The sequence below is a fragment of the Bos indicus x Bos taurus genome, chromosome X (assembly GCF_003369695.1).
Source record: "Bos indicus x Bos taurus breed Angus x Brahman F1 hybrid chromosome X, Bos_hybrid_MaternalHap_v2.0, whole genome shotgun sequence".
Lineage (NCBI taxonomy): Eukaryota > Metazoa > Chordata > Mammalia > Artiodactyla > Bovidae > Bos > Bos indicus x Bos taurus.
The window spans coordinates 131,702,639-131,726,463 of record NC_040105.1 but is presented as its reverse complement, the minus strand read 5'-3'; the positions used below and the strand labels follow the sequence as shown (position 1 = coordinate 131,726,463).

At 40.0% G+C, this 23,825-nt stretch overlaps 1 protein-coding gene and 1 pseudogene across 6 annotated transcripts in view; one reads left to right on the top strand and one right to left on the bottom strand.

The window, feature by feature from the left end:
- Window positions 1-8,113: 8,113 nt before the first annotated feature.
- Window positions 8,114-23,825, top strand: part of SLC25A14 (solute carrier family 25 member 14) — a 40,221-nt gene continuing 24,509 nt past the window's right edge. The window contains exons 1-6 of one of the 6 annotated variants that reach the window (XM_027533684.1): window positions 8,127-8,213; window positions 8,344-8,581; window positions 13,855-13,948; window positions 15,896-16,043; window positions 18,525-18,619; window positions 19,883-19,968. In XM_027533684.1, the coding sequence (XP_027389485.1) occupies window positions 8,516-8,581; window positions 13,855-13,948; window positions 15,896-16,043; window positions 18,525-18,619; window positions 19,883-19,968 (489 nt within the window). In that variant the 5' untranslated portion in view covers window positions 8,127-8,213; window positions 8,344-8,515. Of the gene's footprint in view, window positions 8,214-8,343; window positions 8,768-13,854; window positions 13,949-15,895; window positions 16,044-18,524; window positions 18,620-19,882; window positions 19,969-23,825 lie in introns of those variants that run through there. The other 5 variants (XM_027533683.1, XM_027533685.1, XM_027533682.1 and 2 more) reach the window with 5 other exon arrangements.
- LOC113886956 lies at window positions 21,704-23,102 on the bottom strand (annotated as a pseudogene).

Here is a 23,825-nt window from a genome sequence, read left to right as displayed (position 1 = left end):
TACTCTTGTGGCTTGTATACAGGTGTATAAAAGATGGAAAGACTGGAAGGAAACATGTAGAAATGTTAATGCCAGTATCTAGGTAGTGGGGATGACGTTTGCATTATATTTTTGTGAAAGTGAAAAGAAGTGTTACTCGGTTCAGTTGTGTCTGACTCTTTGTGATGCCATGGACTGTAGTCCGCCAGGCTCCTCTGTCTGTGGAATTCTCCAGACAAGAATACTGGAGTGGGTAGCCTTTTCCTTATCCAGGGGATCTTTCCGACCCGGGGATCAAACCCAAGTCTGTTGCCTTGCAGGCAGATTCTTTACCGTCTGAGCCACCAGTACTTCTTTGTATATGTTTTTGTATTTTCCTTTTTCTTCCATAAAGATGCATAACTTTTAAAATTGGGGAAATGTAGAGGGACCAGAAATTAGAGGTAGCTTGGAACACTGACTTTAGCACATGAGGCCACCCCAGAGGAACGTGTGACAGGAGCACACAAATCACAAGAATGATAGTATAATAAGCAAATGTGTAGGCATAGAAAGAAGACTAGGAAGAGGTGCTCCACCCTGTTAAGAGGAGTATCTCTGGATATTAGGATTTCAGGTAATTTATTTCAGTAATCTTTTCACTCCCAATCCAGGGATGGAACCCAGGTCTCCTGCATTGCAAGAGATTGTGGATTCTTTACCAGCTGAGCCATAAGGGGAGCCCTAAATACCATCTTTTGACTTTTGTATATAATTCACTTTTTGTGTATACAGTTTTAAAATGATTATGTACTTTTTTATAATCAGAAAAAGAAGCTATTGTACTTTTGAAAAATAGGCATGTTCTTGCCTCACAGAAAATAATAGTCTCACTATATCCTGTGTTGATAAAACCACATCTTAGGCTCTCGTCTTCTTCCGGCTTGGAAGAAACAAGTGGTGTGTAGAACCGCTTGTGAACTGCCTATGCTGCTGCTGCTGCTGCTAAGTCACTTCAGTCGTGTCCGACTCTGTGCGACCCCATAGATGGCAGCCCACCAGGCTCCCCCGTCCCCGGGATTCTCCCGGCAAGAACACTGGAGTGGGTTGCCATTTCCTTCTCCAATGCATGAAAATGAAAAGTGAAAGTGAAGTCGCTCAGTCGTGTCCGACTCTTAGCGACCTCATGGACCGCAGCCTACCAGGCTCCTCCGTCCATGGGATTTTCCAGGCAAGAGTACTGGAGTGGGGTGCCATTGCCTTCTCCGGTGAACTGCCTATGGAGAGGGCCAAATCGCGGGAAACTGGGCCTGCTACAGTGGCTGGGAGTGGCCTCTGGCCAACAGCCAACAAGAAAGTGAAGCCCTGGTGGTACAGCTGCATAGAAGTGAATTCTGCAACAACCTGAGTGAGTTTGGACATGAATTCTTCCCCAGTCAAGTCTTGAGATAAAAACACACTGGCTATTTACAGGATAGGAGGCAGGCGGTCACTACAGGTGGGTCACTGCAAGATTATTGCATAACACGCAATAATCTGGAGAGAAAAGGGAGGAGGGAATGTCTTTCAGGGCTGTTTAAGAATCACTGAAACAATGGAATATTACTCAGCCATAAAAAGAATGAAATGATGCCATTTGCAGCAGCATGGATGGACCTAGAGACTGTCACACTGAATGAAGTCAGCTAGAGAAAGATAAACAGCTGGTTCTTAAACAGCCCTAAAAGACACTCCCGCCTCCCTTTTCTCTCCAGACTTTTATGAAGTGTCTTTCAAGTATTTTTCCTATTTAAAAAAAAAATGAGTTGCCTGTCTTTTGATTGCTGAGTTTAGGAGTTCTTTATTTATACTGGATATGAGATTTGGTGGGATACGTGGATTAAAAATCTCCTCTCCCAGCCTGGAGCTTACCTTTTCACTCTCTTAATTGTGACTTTTAATGAAAATAAAAATGTTATCAATATTTATTTTTTCCCCTCAGTTTTATTGCAATATAATTGACATAATATTGTATTAGTGATGTGAACTTCACCTCAATTAATTTAAAAAAAGGGCTTCTGACTCCAAATAAAATTCTTTTTTCATTTTTTTAAGACAAGGTGTTTCTCTTGGGAGAGTAGAAAGATGAAAGCACTTTTTGGTTCAACATAAGTGAGAGTTTTCAAACAGAACTATCGAAGAGCTTAATGGGTTGACTTGTGATCTATGCTTACACTGGAAATATTCTAGCAGGGACTGGACAACTGTCTGTAATGAATATTATAGAAGGGAACTCTAAATCTCCTTCTGACTTGAAGATTCAAGGATTCTATTCACTTGAATAGCTGATCTCTTGGAGAGAGCAGAATTTGAACATTCCTGGCACCCACAACTACTGCATAACCCAAGACAGAGTATACTCAAATTTGGGTCGTGTGGTAGAGACTATACACAGAAAATGATTAAAAAGTGGCCAACTTTGACAAATTTTTTTTTTAATTTGCAGTTAAAAAAAATTTTGGAAACTAAGCAAACAGCAAATGTGTTAAATAAAAATGTGCTATATGTTTATAGTGTTGTTTCTACAAATGCTATTTTAAAATTAATCTATTGTAGATCTTTTAAAATAAGTCATTTGAAAACAATGCTTCTTTTAATGAAGTTTACCTAGGTGTTTGGTGAGATTATCTGGCAGTGGCTGAGGCAACAAAAGTGCAGTACAGTCTTGTAGCAAAGCTAAGAGAGTGATTTGGTCAAAAGACAGCTATAATTCTACAAGGTTGGGCAGTCTGGATGTGAGGGACAGGCCCAGGTCACAGCTACAGCTAGACATACAGTTCATGTTACTGGAGAGAATATCAGATCAGATCAGATCAGTCGCTCAATCGTGTCCGACTCTTTGGGACCCCATGAAACGCAGCATGCCAGGCCTCCCTGTCCGTCACCAACTCCCGGAGTTCACTCAGACTCACGTCCATCGAGTCAATGATGCCATCCAGCCATCTCATCCTCTGTCATCCCCTTCTCCTCCTGCCCCCAATCCCTCCCAGCATCAGAGTCTTTTCCAATGAGTCAACTCTTCGCATGAGGTGGCCAAAGTACTGGAGTTTCAGCTTCAGCGTCATTCCTTCCAAAGAAATCCCAGGGCTGATCTCCTTCAGAATGGACTGGTTGGACCTCCTTGCAGTCCAAGGGACTCTCAAGAGTCTTCTCCAACACCACAGTTCAAAAGCATCAATTCTTCGGTGCTCAGCCTTCTTCACAGTCCAACTCTCACATCCATACATGACCACAGGAAAAACCATAGCCTTGACTAGACGAACCTTTGTTGGCAAAGTAATGTCTCTGCTTTTGAATATGCTATCTAGGTTGGTCATAACTTTCCTTCCAAGGAGTAAGCGTCTTTTAATTTCATGGCTGCAGTCACCATCTGCAGTGATTTTGGAGCCCAGAAAAATAAAGTCTGACACTGTTTCCACTGTTTCCCCATCTATTTCCCATGAAGTGGTGGGACCGGATGCCATGATCTTCGTTTTCTGAATGTTGAGCTTTAAGCCAACTTTTTCACTCTCCACTTTCACTTTCATCAAGAGGCTTTTGAGTTCCTCTTCACTTTCTGCCATAAGGGTGGTGTCATCTGCATATCTGAGGTTATTGATATTTCTCCCGGCAATCTTGATTCCAGCTTGTGTTTCTTCCAGCCCAGCGTTTCTCATGATGTACTCTGCATATAAGTTAAATAAGCAGGGTGACAATATACAGCCTTGACGAACTCCTTTTCCTATTTGGAACCAGTCTGTTGTTCCATGTCCAGTTCTAACTGTTGCTTCCTGACCTGCCTACAGGTTTCTCAAGAGGGAGGTCAGGTGGTCTGGTATTCCCATCTCTTGAAGAATCTTCCACAGTTTATTGTGATCCACACAGTCAAAGGCTTTGGCATAGTCAATAAAGCAGAAATAGATGTTTTTCTGGAACTCTCTTGCCTTTTCCATGATCCAGCGGATGTTGTCAATTTGATCTCTGGTTCCTCTGCCTTTTCTAAAACCAGCTTGAGCATCAGGAAGTTCACGGTTCACATATTGCTGAAGCCTGGCTTGGAGAATTTTGAGCATTACACTAGCATGTGAGATGAGTGCAATTGTGCAGTAGTTTGAGCATTCTTTGGCATTGCCTTTCTTTGGGATTGGAATGAAAACTGATCTTTTCCAGTCCTGTGGCCACTGCTGAGTTTTCCAAATTTGCTGGCATATTGAGAGCAGCACTTTCACAGCATCATCTTTCAGGATTTGGAATAGCTCAACTGGAATTCCATCACCTCCACTAGCTTTGTTCGTAGTGATGCTTTCTAAGGCCCACTTGACTTCACATTCCAGGACGTCTGGCTCTAGGCCAGTGATCACATCATCATGATTATCTGGGTCGTGAAGATCTTTTTTGTACAGTTCTTCTGTGTATTCTTGTCATCTCTTCTTAATATCTTCTGCTTCTGTTAGGTCCATACCATTTCTGTCCTTTATTGAGCCCATCTTTGCATGAAATGTTCCTTTGGTATCTCTGATTTTCTTGAAGCGATCCCTAGTCTTTCCCATTCTGTTGTTTTCCTCTATTTCTTTGCATTGATCGCTGAAGAAGCCTTTCTTATCTCTTCTTGCCATTCTTTGGAACTCTGCGTTCAGATGTTTATATCTTTCCTTTTCTCCTTTGCTTTTCGCTTCTCTTCTTTTCACAGCTATTTGTAAGGCCTCTCCAGACAGCCATTTTGCTTTTTTGCATTTCTTTTCTATGGGAATGGTCTTGATCCCTGTCTCCTGTACAGTGTCACAAACCTCATTCCATAGTTCAGCAGGCACTCTATCTATCAGATCTAGGCCCTTAAATCTATTTCTCACTTCCACTGTATAATCATAAGGGATTTGATTTAGGTCATACCTGAATGGTCTAGTGGTTTTCCCTACTTTCTTCAATTTAAGTCTGAATTTGGCAATAAGGAGTTCATGGTCTGAGCCACAGTCAGCTCCTGGTCTTGTTTTTGCTGACTCTATAGAGCTTGTTCATCTTTGGCTGCAAAGAATATAATCAATCTGATTTCGGTGTTGACCATCTGGTGATGTCCATGTATAGAGTCTTCTCTTGTGTTGTTGGTAGAGGGTGTTTGCTATGACCAGTGCATTCTCTTGGCAAAACTCTATTAGTCTTTGCCCTGCTTCATTCCGTATTCCAAGGCCAAATTTGTCTGTTACTCCAGGTGTTTCTTGACTTCATACTTTTGCATTCCGGTCCCCTATAATGAAAAGGACATCTTTTTTTGGATGTTAGTTCTAAAAGGTCTTGTAGGTCTTCATGGAACCCTTCAACTTCAGCTTCTTCAGCGTTACTGGTTGGGGCATAGACTTGGATTACTGTGATATTGAATGGTTTGCCTTGGAAATGAACAGAGATTATTCTGTCGTTTTTGAGATTGCATCCAAGTACTGCATTTCAGACTCTTTTGTTGACCATGATGGCCACTCCATTTCTTCTGAGGGATTCCTGCCCGCAGTAGTATATATAATGGTCATCTGAATTAAATTCACCCATTCCAGTCCATTTCAGTTCGCTGATTCCTAGAATGTCGATGTTCACTCTTGTCATCTCCTGTTTGACCACTTCCAATTTGCCTTGATTCGTGGACCTGACATTATATAGTCCTTCCAATTTAGAAAGATTCTAAGCTGTAACCCCCTTAGTCTGGCTGAAAGAGAGTACTTTGCTGAGATGTAAATTTAAGGGTATTCACATTTCGGAATGCATGTACAGGTTTCTCACATTATTTTTAGTAAGGAAGTTTCTGAAGGTAACAAGGCTATTACTAAAGTTGAAAGCAGTGTCGCATAGTGGTTAAGAGCTTGGGCTCTTAAGTGAGAATTGAATTTGAATACCAGCTTTGCCACTCACCATGTTACTCTCTTAACTTCTTAAGACCTCACTTTTCCTGTCTATCAAAAGGGGGAAATAATAGCCCCTATCTCATAGGGTAGTTTTGTGCACATGAAAGCTTTTGTACCACCTTGGTAAGTGTTCCATAGTGTCAGCTGATACTATGTGTGCTGCCTGAATAAATTTTTTAAGTGGGGACAAAAAAGCAAAATGTGAACTAAAATGAGAATGATCCTTTTCGAACAAAGGTATTCTGAACATTCATTCATTTAACAAATAATCATTTAGAGTCACGTGCTTTGCGCTGACTTTTACTCAACATCTAAACCATACTATTTTGTATTCCCGTGTGATTATGGATCCTTCATGCAAGAGGCTTAAAAATGTAGCCCATTGGTTAACGTAATCACCTAGGGTGATTTGAAGTTGTCCCTTCTGGTTCCTGGGGGTGGCTAGAGCCCAAAGCTGGTCACCAGGCCCTCTTATCGTTTGCTGGCTGATTGTGAGGTCCGGATTAACTCTCAGACTCCCCTGTTAGTATTTCCACTCTTCATCTTATCTAAAACTTTTTATGGTTCCCTTTTCTGCTTCTAATTTGCTCTTTCTTAACCATGCTTTGGTTCCAAATAGGAAAAGGAGTACGTCAAGGCTGTATATTGTCACCCTGCTTATTTAACCTATATGCAGAATACATCATAAGAAATGGTGGGCTGGAGGAAGCACAAGCTGGAATCAAGATTGCCAGGAGAAATATCAATCACCTCAGATATGCAGATGACACCACCCTTATGGCAGAAAGTGAAGAAGAACTAAAGAGCCTCTTGATGAAAGTGAAAGAGGAGAGTGAAAAAGTTGGCTTAAACTTCAACATTCAGAAAACTAAGATCATGGCATCTGGTCCCATCACTTCATGGCAAATTGATGGGGAAACAGTGGAAACAGTGTCAGACTTTATTTTTCTGGGCTCCAAAATCACTGCAGATGGTGACTGTAGCCATGAAATTAAAAGACGCTTGTTCCTTGGAAGGAAAGTTATGACCAACCTAGATAGCATATTAAAAAGCAGAGACGTTACTTTGTCAACAAAGGTCCGTTTAGTCAAGGCTATGGTTTTTCCAGTAGTCGTGTATGGATGTGAGAGTTGGACTGTGAAGAAAGCTGAGTACCAAATAATTGATACTTTTGAACTGTGGTGTTGGAGAAGACTCTTGAGAGTCCCTTGGACTGCAAGGAGGTCCAACCAGTCCATTCTAAAGGAGATCAGTCCTGGGTCTTCATTGGAAGGACTGATGTTGAAGCTGAAACTCCAGTACTTTGGCCACCTGATGTGAAGAGCTGGCTCATTTGAAAAGGCCCTGATGCTGGGAAAGATTGAGGGCAGGAGGAGAAGGAGACGACAGAGGATGACATGGTTGGATGGCATCACCGACTCAATGGACATGGGTTGGGGTAGACTTCGGCATTTGGTGATGAACAGGGAGGCCTGGCGTGCTGTGGTTCATGGGTTCGCAAAGAGTCGGACACAACTGAGTGACTGAAGTGAACCGTGCTTTGAGGGCCTGGCGACCTCAGACCTGATGCTGAGGTTGTTTGCTTACTTGATTTTTATTTCTGTCTCCTCCGCCCCCATCTCCTCCCCCTGCCCCGTCTCCCCAGCTCAGCTGCTGCTGCTAAGTCACTTCAGTCGTGACTGACTCTGTGTGACCCCATAGACTGCAGCCCACCAGGCTCCCCCGTCCCTGGGATTCTCCAGGCAAGAACACTGGAGTGGGTTGCCATTTCCTTCCCCAGTGCATGAAAGTGAAAAGTGAAAGGGAAGTCGCTCAGTCGTGTCCGACTCTTCGCGACCCCATGGAGGGCAGCCCAGCTCAGGCACCCCTCTAAATACCGCTCATGCCTTTTCCCACTTTTAAGATCTTTGCCCCGCCTCCTCACGCTCCCTTCATTCCCGAACTCTGCGCGCAGGCGCCCCACCCCTCTTCTTTCCCTAGACCTCGCACGCGCGAGGTGGGTGGTGATACTGTAACAAGGCATCACTGCGCCCACGTTAGCTGCAGAAGCTGCTACATTCTTATGCCTTAGCTTCTTCTCCCTGCACTTCCCTAAAGTCAGGTTTCCCCCTCTGGGCCTTTGCGCCAGTAGCCTGCCCTACTCCCCCGTTAAGACCCTTGTCATCTCCGCCTCTTTCTTCGCGCCTCCGTTTTTAGGCTTAGAGGGGCGGAGTTGGGATGGCTGTACCACCGTTGCCGAGGCGACAGCTTGGTTACTTCCGTTGGTATCAATGCTTCCGGGTTGGCGTTGCAGTGGCGCTTCCGACTGTGGGAGCCTCGGCTTCCCAGTCGTCCGATGAGCCCGAGCAGGTGAGGGGGAGCTCCTGCACTTCGAGGCCGGGGAGCGGGGCTGGGCCGCGCCAGGCCGCGCGGGGCCGGGCTGGCCTGGTTCCCGACCTGGGAGGGGCTTAACGGTCCTTTGATCTCTCTCTCCCCTCAGCTGAGTCCCTTCCCTGTTTTTCACTCTTCTGGCATCGGTGGTTTTACTTCTTCGATTGAACCCTGCTTCCTCGACCCCCCAGGGAGGCCGCCTCATTAAGGCGCCTCCCTTCTCTCCACGAACTCGCTCTGACAGCTGAGGAACTGGCAAGATCCTGCTACCCAGAGGGTGAATGGGTATCTTTCCCGGAATAATCCTAATTTTTCTAAGGGTGAAGTTTGCAACGGCGGCCGTGATTGTAAGCGGAGTAAGCAAACACCTCCATTGTACTAGTGTGAGGGATGCTGTTGAAAGGTGCTCCCTTTCAATTTCTACCCCCTGTCACTCCTTGAGATCAAGGCATTGAAGGCATCTATTAAAATGCAGTTCAGCTAACTGATTGGGATGTCAGCCATTATGAATATGAATTAGCTTCTCAGATAAGGTAAAAGCAGGGACATTTGTAGTTCTCTGTCAGTGTTTCCTTGTTGTCTTTTTTTTTTCAGACCAGGGGTGCTTCAAGTCATCATCAACTCTCCCCTCACCTTCATTCCCTACATCATCAAGTTCCTTTGTGTCTCCATTTTAGAAGTTTATCTCCAATCTTGCTGCCAACAAACATCTTGTCTGCTTTACTTCACACCATCCTAAGCTAGTTTCCTTGCCTCTCCTGTTTGTAATCCATTGCTTGCTGCAACCCTAGTAGGCTAACTAAAATGTGGTAGATTTCATCAGGTCACTAGTCTATTCAAAAATTTACAGTATCCCTTCCACCCTGCCACACTCACTTTGATTTCATGCCTTTCAACTGAATCTGTTCCTTATCATACTGTTTGTCTGATATTGTTTCAATATAAACAATATGTAAACAACATATTGTTTCAATATAAAATAATTCTCTGTTCCAGTTAGGTTGCGTTCTTTCTTCTGAGAACAAACCATACTGATGCTTGCCTCCACATCCTGTGTTTTTCCCCAAATTTGTGTCTCTACAGCCTGTTCTCCCCTTACTCTCTCCTTTACCTACACCTGTGAATATTCTACCTGCCCTCTATCAAGGCCCACTTTAAGTTCTCTCATCTCCATAAGCTTTTTCGAATTATTTAAGCTCATGTGGGTTGGTTCCTTTTCCATGCTTGTCCTGCTCTTATAGTTTGTGCTATATAGTTTAGCACTTATTTTTTTTTTCTCTGATGAACTACTTTGATTTCTTCCACCGGATTATAAGCTCTTGAAAGGCAAGTACTGTATTTCATACAACTTTTATCCCCACACCCATCTCCTTAATTATCCAGGAAACATAAATATTGTTATGGTGTTAGAACATGTTATGTGGTTTTCTTTTAAACATGGCATTTGTACCTGTAGCACATTGGGCATTTAGTATGCCTTCAATAACCATTTGCTTGAGTCTCTATTTTATCTTCTGAATCTGAGAATATCTAATGCCTACTCTTTCTTAAAGGGGAAACCAAGAAAAGCGCCTGGATTTTTCTGACCAGAGCTTTGCAGTAGTATGACAGGATTATGTAACTTGTGTTCTAGGACATTCTTCTCACTCTTTAGGCTATCAAATTTTCCTTAGTCAGATTTCAGAATATATGTCTGCATTTTGAAGGCATTTTTCATTGGCTTCTTTACACAATGAAAATACTTAAGGTACTGTATTTCTATTTTAACTCAGATGTGGCTTCTTTTACACATATCTGGGGATAGACCCCACAAATCAAAATCCTTTGGGGAGTATTTTACACAAATAATTTTCTGCAACAAAACCTAGGGAGAGAGTCTCTGAGGATCAGCAAAGTGTCATGTACAGAGTGTGTAGTATTGGTCGGGTCCAGCAAGTTATCTTTCTGATTTCCCCTGTAACCTTTTACATACAGGCTGTATATGTTTATAAAGGACATCACGGTGGAACCAACCAAGTATTTAATGGATGTGTACCCAATTCTGTGTAAGCTATTTTAGGGGTTATAAAAAGTACCGTGAGACCAGGTGCCAGCCTTCAGGGATCTTACCTAGTTAAGAGAGAAAATAACACGGGGCAACCAGAATATAAAACCTCATCCTAGTCATTATTTGTATGCCTGAGATTTAAGATATAGAGGAGATAAATGAAGGCTCAAAAGAGCATTATACAGCTGTGGAATAGGTATGACATAACATGCATGTATGTATACAGCCTTATGTAAAAGACTTGGAGATTATAGCTGACATTTTAATGATTCAGTAGTGTGATATGGCTCCCATAAAAGCGACTGCAATTTTCAGCTATAGTAATTGAAGTGTAATATGGAGAACAACAAAAATTATTGGTAGATATTTAGCCTAAAAAATAAGTTGTAGGAGAAAATGGTAGCTGTCTTTAACTGTTTGAAGGAGTCCCCTAGGAGAAAAGAATAAATTGTTCATACTGCATCCAAAATATGAGTGAAAACTAGAGGAAGACAGACTTTTGGCTCAGTATGAGGAGGGAATGTTTAAAATCAGACTTAAAGATGATACAGGATTTCTTCGTAACAAGATTCTTTCCCTGCATTGGAGGGAAAGAAAGTTTACTATCAGATGGGAGTGGGAAGATGGCAGTGGTCCCAGACTTTCAGTCTTCATGGACCAGTAAAATTGAAATGAAGGTGTGGGGAGGCGGCACAAATTAGGGTAGCCAGTCTTATTTTGCCAAATAAGAACACTAAACAAAATCAACTACCAGCTACTACATTTCATGTAAGAAAGGTGATTTTTGAAAAATGCTCCAGGAGTAGGAAGAACATGATCTTCTAATAGTCCTTTAAATGAGATACATTTAGCTGAAAAAAGGCACTTGGTGCCCTTATTTTCTTTATTTCAATTCAGAATTGTGAAAATTTCATTAAAGAACTACTGGGCTAACTGACCAGAGATTGTAACTGGCCTTTCTGCTCCCTGCTGTGGCTTTGCCCCCTGCCTTTAACTGCATTAGTATTATTCTCTGAACCCTGAGTACATCTTTATTAGAAGGCAGGTAGCAGGTAGTCAAGTCAGGCTTCTTCTATAATGAAGAGTTGAAAGAAGTGATAAAGAGAGAGCTTTCGAGAGAAGCATAGCTGCCTTTTGAAATGTTTGACTGTTTTGGGAAATCTCTAAATTAGTGACTGGAAAGGGGATTCCCCCTCCCCTAAACTTAGAAAAGGGATGTGCTAGTTCCTTGCTTTTCCATGTCTACCCTTTCATTGTGTGTGTCATGTGTTGCTATTATTTGTAGTTTTAAAATATGGGCATAACTGAAAATGTTGATAAGGTAGTATTTAGTACTCAAGACTCTTCTTTCAAGCTGCAGCTGATATTTAAAGTACTTATTCCTACTTTGCTTTTTCGAATTCTTTGAAACAGTTTTCCTCCAAAAGAGCTATGTATTGCCCACTCTGTATGTCAGATGGACTGGCTGATCATATTATGCATGAAAGGAAGTTTCCATAATTATTTTTGTGGCCTCTTAAACATTTGTCTGCATGTTAGCTATCCTTTCTGGAAAGTTGTTTTTCTGTGCTTAGTTGCAGAGGATTCCTTATGCGGAAATAAAGCAAAACCTTGTCTCCTCTTAAAAAAAAGCGAAAAAGTGAAAAGCGAAGTCGCTTAGTCGTGTACGACTTTTTGCGACCCCATGGACTGTAGCCTGCCACGCTCCTCTGTCCATGGGATTTTCCAGGCAAGAGTACTGGAGTGGGTTGCCATTTCCTTCTCTTAAAAGAGACTGTCAATTCAGTGCTAATCCCAGATTGGGCAGTAGGGGAGGTGGGCAGTAAGTATTATCTGTTAAAATATATATATTTGAGTACTTAACTATTCAAAAAATGTAATAATGGTAACTAATAGTTGTTGAATTAGGTGCCAGGTACTTTTCTAAGAGTTTTATGTGTTTTATTTAATTTTCACAACAATCCTATGATATAGTACTTATTATTATCCCCATTTTACAATTCAGCAAACTCAGGCACACGTGGTTAAATAACTTGCCTGAGGTCACAGAATGAATAAGTGGTGGTGCGAGTATTTAAACCTAGGCAAGTCTAACTTCGAATCCTCATCCCTGGCCAAAGACCAGTTGAAGTTGCTTTTGAAATTCAATAGTAGGCAGACCTTGAAGATCTGAAAAAAGGAATATTTAAGAGAAATCTGAGAAGCCGTCCTAAGAAAATAGCTTCCAGCTGGACCAGAATTGAGTAGGCAAGGCCTAGAGCAGTAGGTCTTAAAGCTTGAAAGTATCAGCATTGTTTGTAAATTTTCACATTCTCAGGCCAGACCCAGACCACCGATCAAAAACTTGCAGAAGTAAATCCCAGCAATCTGTGTTTTAATCTGCCTTCTGGGTGATTCTGGTGCCCATTAAAATTTGAGAATCACTCATGGAGAAGGCAGAGCTGTGCGGAAAATAAAACTCCAGAGAGAAATAGCTGGGAGTGGCAGGAAAAGAAAATAGGCTGAAAAGATTGAGGGTGACAGGTCTAATGGGGGCAGGAGGGGAGGGAGGTAAGGAGGACTGGGAGTAGAATACTTTGTTAAAGAACTCAAACATCAAAGAAAAACACTATTTGTATTTATGTGCTTTAAAAGGCGGAGAATGCAATGGCACCCCACTCCAGTACTCCTGCCTGGAAAATCCCATGGACAGAGGAGCCTGGTAGGCTGCAATCCATGGGGTCGCTGAGGGTCGGACATGACTGAGCGACTTCACTTTCACTTTTCACTTTCATGCATTGGAGAAGGAAATGGCAACCCACTCCAGTGTTCTTGCCTGGAGAACCTCAGGGACGGGGGAGCCTGGTGGGCTGCCGTCTGTGGGGTCACACAGAGTTGGACACGACTGAAGTGACTTAGCAGCTTAGCAGCAGCAGCTTTAAAAGGACAGGGACAAGGAGATTCACTAGATGGATATATGTTAAATGTCAGAGAGAAGAGGGACATCATCCATGTTGCTGTCATTCCTCAGAGAAACAAAGGAAGGTGAAAAGGTGCTTAACTTGGCCTGGGCCTAGTGGGAGGAGGTTTTGTGTAGCTGGAAAGTAGCTAGATGAAATAAAGTTTAGTGGAGAGATGAGAGGGCTAAGAATATGAAAGGGTAGTGATGCCAGTCTGTGCTTTGCACCTGAATCAAGCTAACAATACCATGAACTGCTTTTATGAGATGCCTCAGCCTATGTAATTTAAACTCCAGATTCCTTCACTTGTAATTGTCTAGTTGAATGTCTAAGTTGGGTGTGCTAGATGGACTGAAACCTCTTCTTTGGGTGGGATGGGGATAAAACACTAAAGAAACTAAAGAACGTGAAGTGCACAGGTTGACATTTGAGTGAATTGCACACTTACCCCTACAGAAAGGCAGTAAAGAACACATTCATGGTCATCTATCACATAAAACAGGAGCCTTCATTTTGTGTCATTCCACTTGTTAGGGTTTTTCTCTATGTCTGTTTTGTTTGCTCTAAGTTGTGATCATACACTGACAGGTGCTCCTCACTCTTGTGCCTTGTTCTGATTTGTGTTTATTTTTAGCACCAGAAAAGTGCCACTGTAAGCCATGAGATGTCTGGTCTGAATTGGAAACCCTTTGTATATGGCGGCCTTGCCTCTATTGTTGCTGAGTTTGGTAAGAATGTAGAAACCGACATATCTGCTCCTTTAGGGTATAGATATGGGTAATGTTATTTTTGGTAAAAAGTGGAGAAAAAGAAGCTTGCCTATTTGTTTTAAAAACTTGTCTCATACATCAACATGGATCATCCAGAAACCAACACGACACTGTAATTATCCTTCAATTAAAAATAAGAAAAAAACTTGTCTCAATTCTATCAAGTAATATTTTCTGGGAAAGTACTACTACTGCAAGTGATGTTAAGAAAAGTCAAACTTAGGATGCTGTTTTGGTGGTTTAATGATTTAATTTGCTAGGCTTAAGAAGTGTGCATGAAAATATAGAGGAGTTCGGTAAGATAGCGGTTTCTGCTATATTCTTATACTAATGACCTTTCCTGTGTGCTAAGTTGTTCATAAATTTCTTAGTAAGTATTCAAACTCCTTGTTGTCAAACCTCTTTCCCATTTTGGAAGAAAATTGACCAACAAGATCAAACTAGATTCTTCTCTTTTTTATTTTAATTTTGAAGTACTTTTAGATTGTTTTTCATTTTCCAGATCCTCTTTCCTAAATTGTTTGTTGAGTGACCCTACTAGCTTTTCTTGACTTTCTTGTCATGAACTCTGGTGTTATGATATCAGGGTCATCAGTGACCAGAGTTGCATAATCACTTAATCACTGTGTTAGTTTTAGACCTTGAAATAGTCCTTGAAACATTTTGCCAATATAATGACTACTTTGTCTGTGTTGATATAATAAGAGAAAGAAGTTTGGTTAAAGAAATTTTCCTGCTAAACACTGTGCTGGTTAGTCCTGAATTACCCAAGGAACCAGATGAGTAGGCTATTTAGTCCCATTTAGGACTTTACCCGGAGAAGGTAATGGCACCCTACTCCAGTACTCTTGCCTGGAAAATCCCATGGATGGAGGAGCCTGGTGGGCTGCAGTCCATGGGGTCGCTGAGGGTCGGACACGACTGAGCGACTTCCCTTTCACTTTTCACTTTCATGCATTGGAGAAGGAAATGGCAACCCACTCCAGTGTTCTTGCCTGGAGAATCCCAGGGATGGGGGAGCCTGATGGGCTGCCGTCTATGGGGTTGCACAGAGTCGGACACAACTGAAGTGACTTAGCAGCAGCAGCAGCAGGACTTTACCATTATCTTTCATAATGCTAGAAAACTGTTTCTTATAAACAGATAAAAGAAAAACCCACAAAGCTTTATAACAGTATTTAAGAGTATGTGGAGCAGCAATCCCATGCTTTCCTATCTTCTTTGCAAAAATTTGCGGAGATTTTATGAGGGGGAAGTAGGGAGACGAGGTGGGAGGTGGGGCAGAAGGAAGAGACAGATAATTGCCAGATTGTATGTTAAGATGAAATTAAAACAACATGTAAGTTATTTTGCATTTATAGTGTGTTAGGTCTATGCTAAAGCACTTTATTATATCACAGTTTCAGTTATACTGTGGGTCAAATCCTGCTGCCTAGATATAGTACGGGAGAAGGCAATGGCAACCCACTCCAGTACTCTTGCCTGGAAAATCCCATGGGCAGAGGAGCCTGGTGGGCTGCAGTCCATGGGGTAGCGAAGAGTCGGACATGACTGATCGACTTCACTTTCACTTTTCACTTTCATGGATTGGAGAAGGAAATGGCAACCCACTCCAGTGTTCTTGCCTGGAGAATCCCAGGGACGGGGGAGCCTGGTGGGCTGCCCTCTATGGGGTCGCACAGAGTCGGACACGACTGAAGCAACTTAGCAGCAGCAGCAGCAGATATAGTACATTTCACTTTATCATATACAGCCCTTGTCCTCTGATAGTAATATTTTAGTGAAGATCTAGCTGTTATAAAAAGGACTTTGCCTTATGTTTTAAAAATTACCATTGGCCCGAATCATCCAAAATTTAACTATGACTCTCTGGAAAAACTTATAAATGAGTGTGTTACTTCATAGGAACTTTCCCCGTGGACCTGACCAAAACACGACTTCAAGTTCAAGGCCAAAGTATTGATGTCCGCTTCAAAGAGATAAAATACCGAGGAATGTTTCATGCCTTGTTCCGAATCTATAAAGAAGAAGGTGTATTGGCTCTGTATTCAGGGTGAGAATGGATTCTTTTCTTACATCATGAATAGAAATAATTTTTTTGAGAAGCCATGTAGTTCAGCATTTGATAGTTTGTGCCCTTTATATTCACCATTTCAACTTGTAATTCAATATTTTTTTAACTTTTTGTTATATTGGAGTGTTGTGATAGTTTTAGGTGAACACTGAAGGGGCTCAGCCATACATAAACATGTATCCATGTGTCCCCAAACTCCCGTCACATCCATGCTGTCACAAAATGTAATTCAATATTGATGTGCCAATTTATATTTCACTTGCTTGTAAATCTTGAGCTTTGGATTTTGTGTTCATTTGGCTATAAGTGATACTTTTTAAAAACAGATATCTCAGTGTAGGCTTTCTCCTTTTTTCCTGAGAGTCATCCATAGCCACCATGACTAGCAGAGCACCAATTGACAGTATATATTTCTGTGATACTCTTCCTGAGTTGCCAAATCCTGACTTACATTTTTTTTCCTCTTTAAAGAAATACTATTCTGACAGTTTAAACATAACACGAAGAATAAGAGAGAGGGAGACCCATCATTTTTTGGGGGGGGAATCATCTTTTGATTATTCATAAATTGGTGGCTTATTGTCCACTGTGTTGTTTAATCTGCTGCCAATTTACTAGTTCACTTCTGCATCTAGGGTCCTAGTTCATTGCTCTGGGAATGGATATCAATTTTATTATTAACTTATGTTGGACTTAATTTCAAAGATAATTTACTTGGGGAAAAATGAAGAATTACATCCTGAAGCAAATGAGTCATGGATCATGTGTTTCACCTTGTTCTTTCATTGGCACAGATAATCACAAGATACTTTTTTCAGATAGCAAGCAATAAAGTCAGAAATATGCATGTTTTGTCATCATTTTAAAATCTTAACTGTTTGAACTGCTGCTGTCTTTCTATTTATAACTGCTGAAGTTTAATTCTGCAATATGGAAGAATCTCAAAGGAGGTATGAGTGAGAATGTCTCCAGTTAATAAGCAGAACTTAAATAGAATGAAATCTTGGCTCTGGTGTCTCCTGGATAAGATTAAAGTTGTATCTGCAACTGCTAGGAATTAAGGTGGATTTAAAAAAAAAAAAGCTATGAAGCAGTTAATAGTGTATACTTCTTCTGCATTACTGGATTCAATTTGCTAATATTTTGTTAAAGATTTTTGTATCCAAGTTCATGATAGATATTGGGTTGTAGTTTTCCTTTTCTGTACTGTTTTTTTCTGGTTTTGTTATCAGGGTAATACTAGCTACATAAAATAAGTTGAGAAGTGTTCCCTCTTCTGTTTTCTGGAAGAGATTGTGTAAGATTGATGTTAATTTATTAAATGTTTGGTTGAATTCCCTAGTGAAATTATCTGGGCCTAGAGATTTCCTTTTTGGAAACTTTTAAATTATAAATAAAAATGTTTTAGATGTTATGAGAGTATTTGGATTATCTATTTCATATTGATTGAATTTTGGTAGTTTGTGGTTCTCAAAGAATTAATCCATTTCTTCTAAGTTGTTGAATTTATAGCATAAGGTTGTTTATTGTTGTTGTTGAGTCGCTAAATCATGTCCAACTCTTTTGAAACCCCATGGACAATAGCCCTCTAGGCTCCTCTGTCCATGGGATTATCCAGGCAAGAATATTGGCCATTCCCTTCTCCCAAGGGACCTTCCCAACCCAGGGATCAAACCCGAGTCTCCTGCATTGCAGTGGATTCTTTACCACTGGGCCACCATTCTTCTAATGACTGCAGGGTTGTAGTGCTCTTCCCCATGTCATTCCTCATACTGGTGACTTACTGTTTTTCTCCTATTACTACCATAACCCTTAATAGAGGTTTATTAATTTTGTTGACTTTTTTCTGAATAACTTTCTGTTTCATTGATTTTTCTCTATTTTCCTGTTTTCAATTTTATTAATTTATGCCATTTATTATTTACTTCCTTCTGCTTGCTGTTCACTTTGCTCTTTTTTTTTTCTTGTTTTGTGAGGGTAGGAACTTAGCTTATTGATTTTGAGACTCTCCCTCTTTTCTAATGTAAGCATTTTGTGCTATAAATTTCTCTCTCAGCACTGCTTTGACTGCATCCCACATATTTTAAAAGGTTGAAATTTGATTTTCATTCAATTTTATGTGTTTAAAAAACACACCAATGTCACCCAAGGATTGTTTAGAAGTACCATTTAATTTCCAAGTGTTTGTGGGTTTTCCTTACCCTACTGATTTCCAGTTTAATTCCATTATGGTGAGAGAACATACTGTATATAATATCAATTATTTTAAATTTTTTGAGGTTTGTTTTATGACCCAAATATGCTCTCTTGGTGCATGTTCCATGGATACTTGAAAACAATGCATATTTTGCTGTTTTTATGGAACAAGGCGGGTGATGGAAGTGAATAGGCAGTCTAGATATGTATAATCTGCAAGTATACAATAAGGATAACTTTTTTTTCTTTCTTTCTCTTTGGCAGAATTGCTCCTGCTTTACTAAGACAGGCATCATATGGCACCATTAAAATTGGCATTTACCAGAGCTTGAAGAGATTATTTGTAGAACGTTTAGAAGGTCAGTGTAGACTCCTCATTCTCTTTCGAGATAACACTCAAAGGGATTGTTAAAATTATGCTTAGTGAGAAGTGTTAATCATGGGGTGTCTGAGAATGGATAACAGTCATTGCAAGGTCAAAGTAAGCTTGTACTGATTTGAGATTAATCCCACTATAGGTTTGAGGGATCTGCTCTTCAAGTTTGTCCCTTTTCCTGTCAAACAAAAAAAGGCTTCTGGTCATCACAGAGGGAACATGGAACAAACTTGTTGAGAAAATTAATGCTGTCCTCATCTATAAGAGAACTTCAACTATAAGGAATCCTCTAGCTGTGGGTTTTGATAAGCTTTGGTTAGATAGAGTGGTTTTATATATACATAAAATATGGTCATCTTAACCCACATTCAGCATTACCATTGTCTATTTGCTGCTATAGCTTTTTCAGCTAAATACTGTACTAAAATGATTATTTTACTACAGGCCTGAGGCTGTTGCATAGTTGGGGACAGCTGGAGAGCTTTTCGGTTAGTAATGTCCTTTGAATTGCTTTATTTTCTAAATCAGCTTTTTCTGAAGCCTCTTCTTTGAGGATCCTGAAGTATTCTAGTCCTGAAATAATTTCCTCTCACATTTTCTTCACTGGGGTTTACCTAGTTTCTCTTCGTATGTTCTTCATGGTGAGGAGGCATGATGAAGATTGAATTTTAGAGTAATATGCTCTGTGGTTTCTTTGTTCTTTTTTCTAGCTGAGAGAATTTAGTTCCAAATGACTAGTTTTTCACATTTAACTACAGAAATCTTCTGTAAATAAATAGATGCTAGTAGCTATCAAGGCCAATTAAAATTAGTATTTAGGAATTTTTTTTTCTATTAGACATAAGATTTTATTTTTTAATACTTGGTTCTGAGTCTTTAGAGTTGATAATTCTCTAGAAAGAGACTTAAAATTTTTTCTTTAGATGTTTGAAGTGATTAAAGTGCTATTTGCACTTTCTGAATTTATATGGAATATTGGCAGTTATATAGAATAATAGGATATATTCCAGTGTATTTTACAAATATTTTAAAATAATCTATGTTTTACAAATTTTTTGTTTCAGTACTCATTTGGAACCTAGAAATATTTGAGTTTCTTTATTTTCATAAGCTTTGTAGTTCATTTCTACAGTCCTTTTTCTGACCATGCTTCCCTTCCTCTGATAGCTCAGTACTCTCTTTTCGGAAACTCTCTTCTCAGTGCCTCTTATAAGCAGACCTTTCTTTTCCTTGTTCCTTTTTACAGATGAAACTCTTTTAATTAATATGATATGTGGAGTAGTGTCAGGAGTGATATCTTCTGCTATAGCCAATCCCACCGATGTGCTGAAGGTAAGAAAAGTCTGCTTGCATTGGGTGTATTCAGTGTGAAGGATAAAGAGCATTAGCTTTGTATCAGATTTGGTCACAAATCCCTACTGTGTCACTTGCCAGCTGTAAAACCTTGGGCAGATCACTTAACTGCTTTAAGCCTCAGTTTTCTCATTTGTAAAATGAAGATAATTCAGTATATAATACATAAAGTTGTTAAGAATTAAAGATAATATAGGTAAACTATCATTACACATGGTAGGTAGTAGATGTTCAATAAATAGTAGTCGGTTTATTATGATATGCTTTAATCCATTGGTCTTCAGACTATAGAGTAAGCAAACCTTTAAATGTTCTTTCCAAGAGCTATGCAATTTTAAGGGAATCAATTTCCAGATCGCTTATTTTCTTTATACCCTTCTCAAAAACTAATCTAAAAATGAACTTATGTTTATAACAACCCTTTCCCCACTTTAAAAGAGAAAGGCATATTATATTCCCCCACCCATCCCAAATCTTAGTATGGTATATCGACCTGTAGTGTAAGCTGGAATATCAAACAAAGGGATACACTGAAATACAGTTTTAGAGAAACCTCCTTTAATGACTAATTGAGGTGTCTTAAATCGATAATGTCGATGTCTTTTCCTGTCCTATCCATAATTCTATTAAGGATGAGATTTGGCTTTAAAATTATATATTTTGGCTTATGTTGAAATATTCTGAATTCAGGACCAGAACATTATAGGTTAGTGGTACTGAGTTTTTTACAATATAATTGGATTTCTTTCAGTATTTATCAGAACATAGAATGAAACATTTATTTAATTATATCAGTAATATTAATGTATATTTTATTTAATCTAATAATATAATTTGATCTAATAGTATCAATCTATATCTTTTTTTTTCATGCTTTGTAATCAGTATATTAAAGAGACATTCATACATTTCAAGAATTGCTTAAATTCTGATACCAGATTTAAGCTTGTGAACATATGACTTTAAACATACAATTAAAGCTATTCATCATAATCTGCTATACTACCAACATTAAATTACAGTTACTCTGGAGCATAAGTTAAATGGTTTAAAGTAAGCCTATAACATACCTACAAAAACACCTTCCTATCTCATACATGCAAATTACTTCTCCATGTAAAGGTCTCATCACTCTAACCTCTAAGTTTCCCTGCTCCAGAAGTCACTACTCTAAGGCTTACTGTGGTCCAAAGGTGGGGGGGCGGGGGGCAAAAAAAGTAACCAGGACCAATAGCTATATTAATAAAAGATGGCACAGCAAAAGAAGGGAATGCAATTCTACAAGTGCAAGCCCTCAATAAGCAGCATATTATGATAAACCCCTTCTTTACAAAGGTATCATTTCTATCACTGATACCACAGGCTAAATTAAATTATACAGCATGCCATCTTCAAGTACAGTTGAGGCAATAGAATAAATGCAGAAGCATCACAATGAATCCCACTTACTACATACAGACCAACACTTCTCTACATTAATTTCTTTGTCTGACTGCCAGTTAAACACAGTTTTAATTTCATAGCTTAACAATTAAGGGTCATACACTGAAGTCAACACATATACCTGGCATTTCAATCTAAGCTATTCCATGTACATAGCTGAAATCAATTACAAAGTATGGCCTAACAAATGCTAGGGGAAATTTTTTAAAGTCATTTTTACAAGTACTAAACTTATCTTGCACACTGAAGTCATCATACATACAGGGCAAAGTCAGAGCTTTTATATTTGAGTTTATTCTTCATTTAACTTTTAAACACTACTATAGTTGAATATTAAAACAAAAGCAAGTAGTGAGCATATGATTATAGTCCTTCACTCAATCACTACTGCAAATAAAACACCAGCAGTGAGTGTTATTCACAGGCCCTACTAAGAGGTCTAACACTGAACACCACCCCGAGGATGATGTTCATCATCCTCGTATGCTTCTCCATTGTAATGGCACCGTCTTTCCTGATTTGGATCAAAGTCCACTAATTCTACCTGGTCCATTTCATCAGTCTCTTCTACTTCCTTCCTCTCAGGCAGAAGTTTTTCCAGCAAAGAGAGTTTATCAGGAGAGAGAAAGCCATTCTCAGGAAAGTTTACCTTAAATTCAATGATTAGGCGACCCTTTTCGTATGGCCTACGATAAATTGGCATGCCTTCATTTAGCACACACTTGATATCTCCATGCTTGACAATTTGACCTGGATGAGAAGTGATGACTATGGTTCGGTTGTCAAGAGTAGATATTGGCTTTTGGAAGCCACACAACGCCTCAACCAGCTGTATGTCCATACACATGAAAAGGTCTTCTCCTCGTCGAGTAAAAACAGCATGGTCCTTCTGATCTAAAACAATGATAATATCTCCTGGCTCCAGTCCTGGTTCTTGGTCTCCTTCACCATGGAATGTTATCTTCTGGCCATCTTTCATGCCTTTGTCAATATGAACTTCTAGAATTTTCTTTTCTCGAACTATCTTCCTTCCATTGCAGCTTTTACATCTATCTTTAGGACTGATCCGCTCCCCATGGCCCTGGCACTCCATGCAGACAGACTGAATTTGCTGAACCATTCCAGGTCCTATCTGATGAATTCTTATTTGCATTCCAGTACCTCAGCAATTGGGACAGCATTCTACCGCTCCTTTTTTACCACCTCGGCCTTCACATTTGTCACAAATCACATTCTTTTGCAGAGCTAGTTTTCTTGTTGCACCATTATATAAATCTTCTAAAGTTACTGTAAGTTGATGGACAACGTTTTTACCTCTCCTCTCTCTCTGCATCCTGCCTCCTTCTCCGAAAAACATATCAAAGATGTCCATGGGGGAGCCAAAACCACCACCTGCTCCACCTTCTTTAATTGCCTGTTCTCCTCCTTTGTCATATAACTCCCTTTTCTTTGCATCTGAGAGCACTTCGTAAGCTTGAGAAATCTGTTTAAACTTCTCGCCTTCATTTGGATTCTTATCAGGGTGGTACTTCAAGGCCAGTTTCCTGTAAGCCTTTTTCAATTCTTCTTGGGTGGCATTGGGTTTGACCCCCAAAACATCATAGTAAGTGGTTTCTTTCACCATTTTCTACAGCCGGTGAGCGGGCCGATGCTGGTGTGGGGGAGCAGGAAGGAGCGCGTTGCTGTGCGCAGCTCGGGCAGCCGCCGCTCCTCCGCCTTTCACCGAGCGTTCTGGAAAGTTCCCAATCTATATCTTATATTTGAGATAGAGTGGTAAACATTTCCAATTTATTAACTCATTTAAACTTATGATAATTAAAATTACTAAATATATGATTAAAATGTATAAGATCCCAAGTTTTAAAAAATTATTTTAGGGGAAATGTGAAGGAAAAAAAATAGGAGAACATATACTTTATTTATTTGAAACCACAGGTGGCTAGGTTAAGTGGAAAGGGCATCTGTTGTGATTCAGAGAGCTTTGAGAACTGAGAGAGTGACTTGAAAAACACATGAAAGAAACCAGTGGTGGTTGATGAAGAAACTATGAAAATGATATTTCTGGATTAAATTGAGAAAATTTTACCTACAGAATTTTTATATCACTTTAGAGTATACAGACCAAGTATTTTTAAAGATGACTGACTGTATCCTAAAACTCTAAAATATTTGCCATGTAATTACACTCGTTAGAATGTGCTTTTCAGATTCACTTCAGTTTCCTGTCCCTCTGACCTGTCTGGTACAGTTGCAACCACTGACCAATGCTACAGTCTACCTTTTCCTTTCTTGTACTTAGGTAGGGCGGAGTGGTGAGAGGTCCTGGGGAGTGGGGGACCAGGGTAGTCACAATCTTATTAGGAGTTATAATCACTGTTGATCTGTTTAATCCT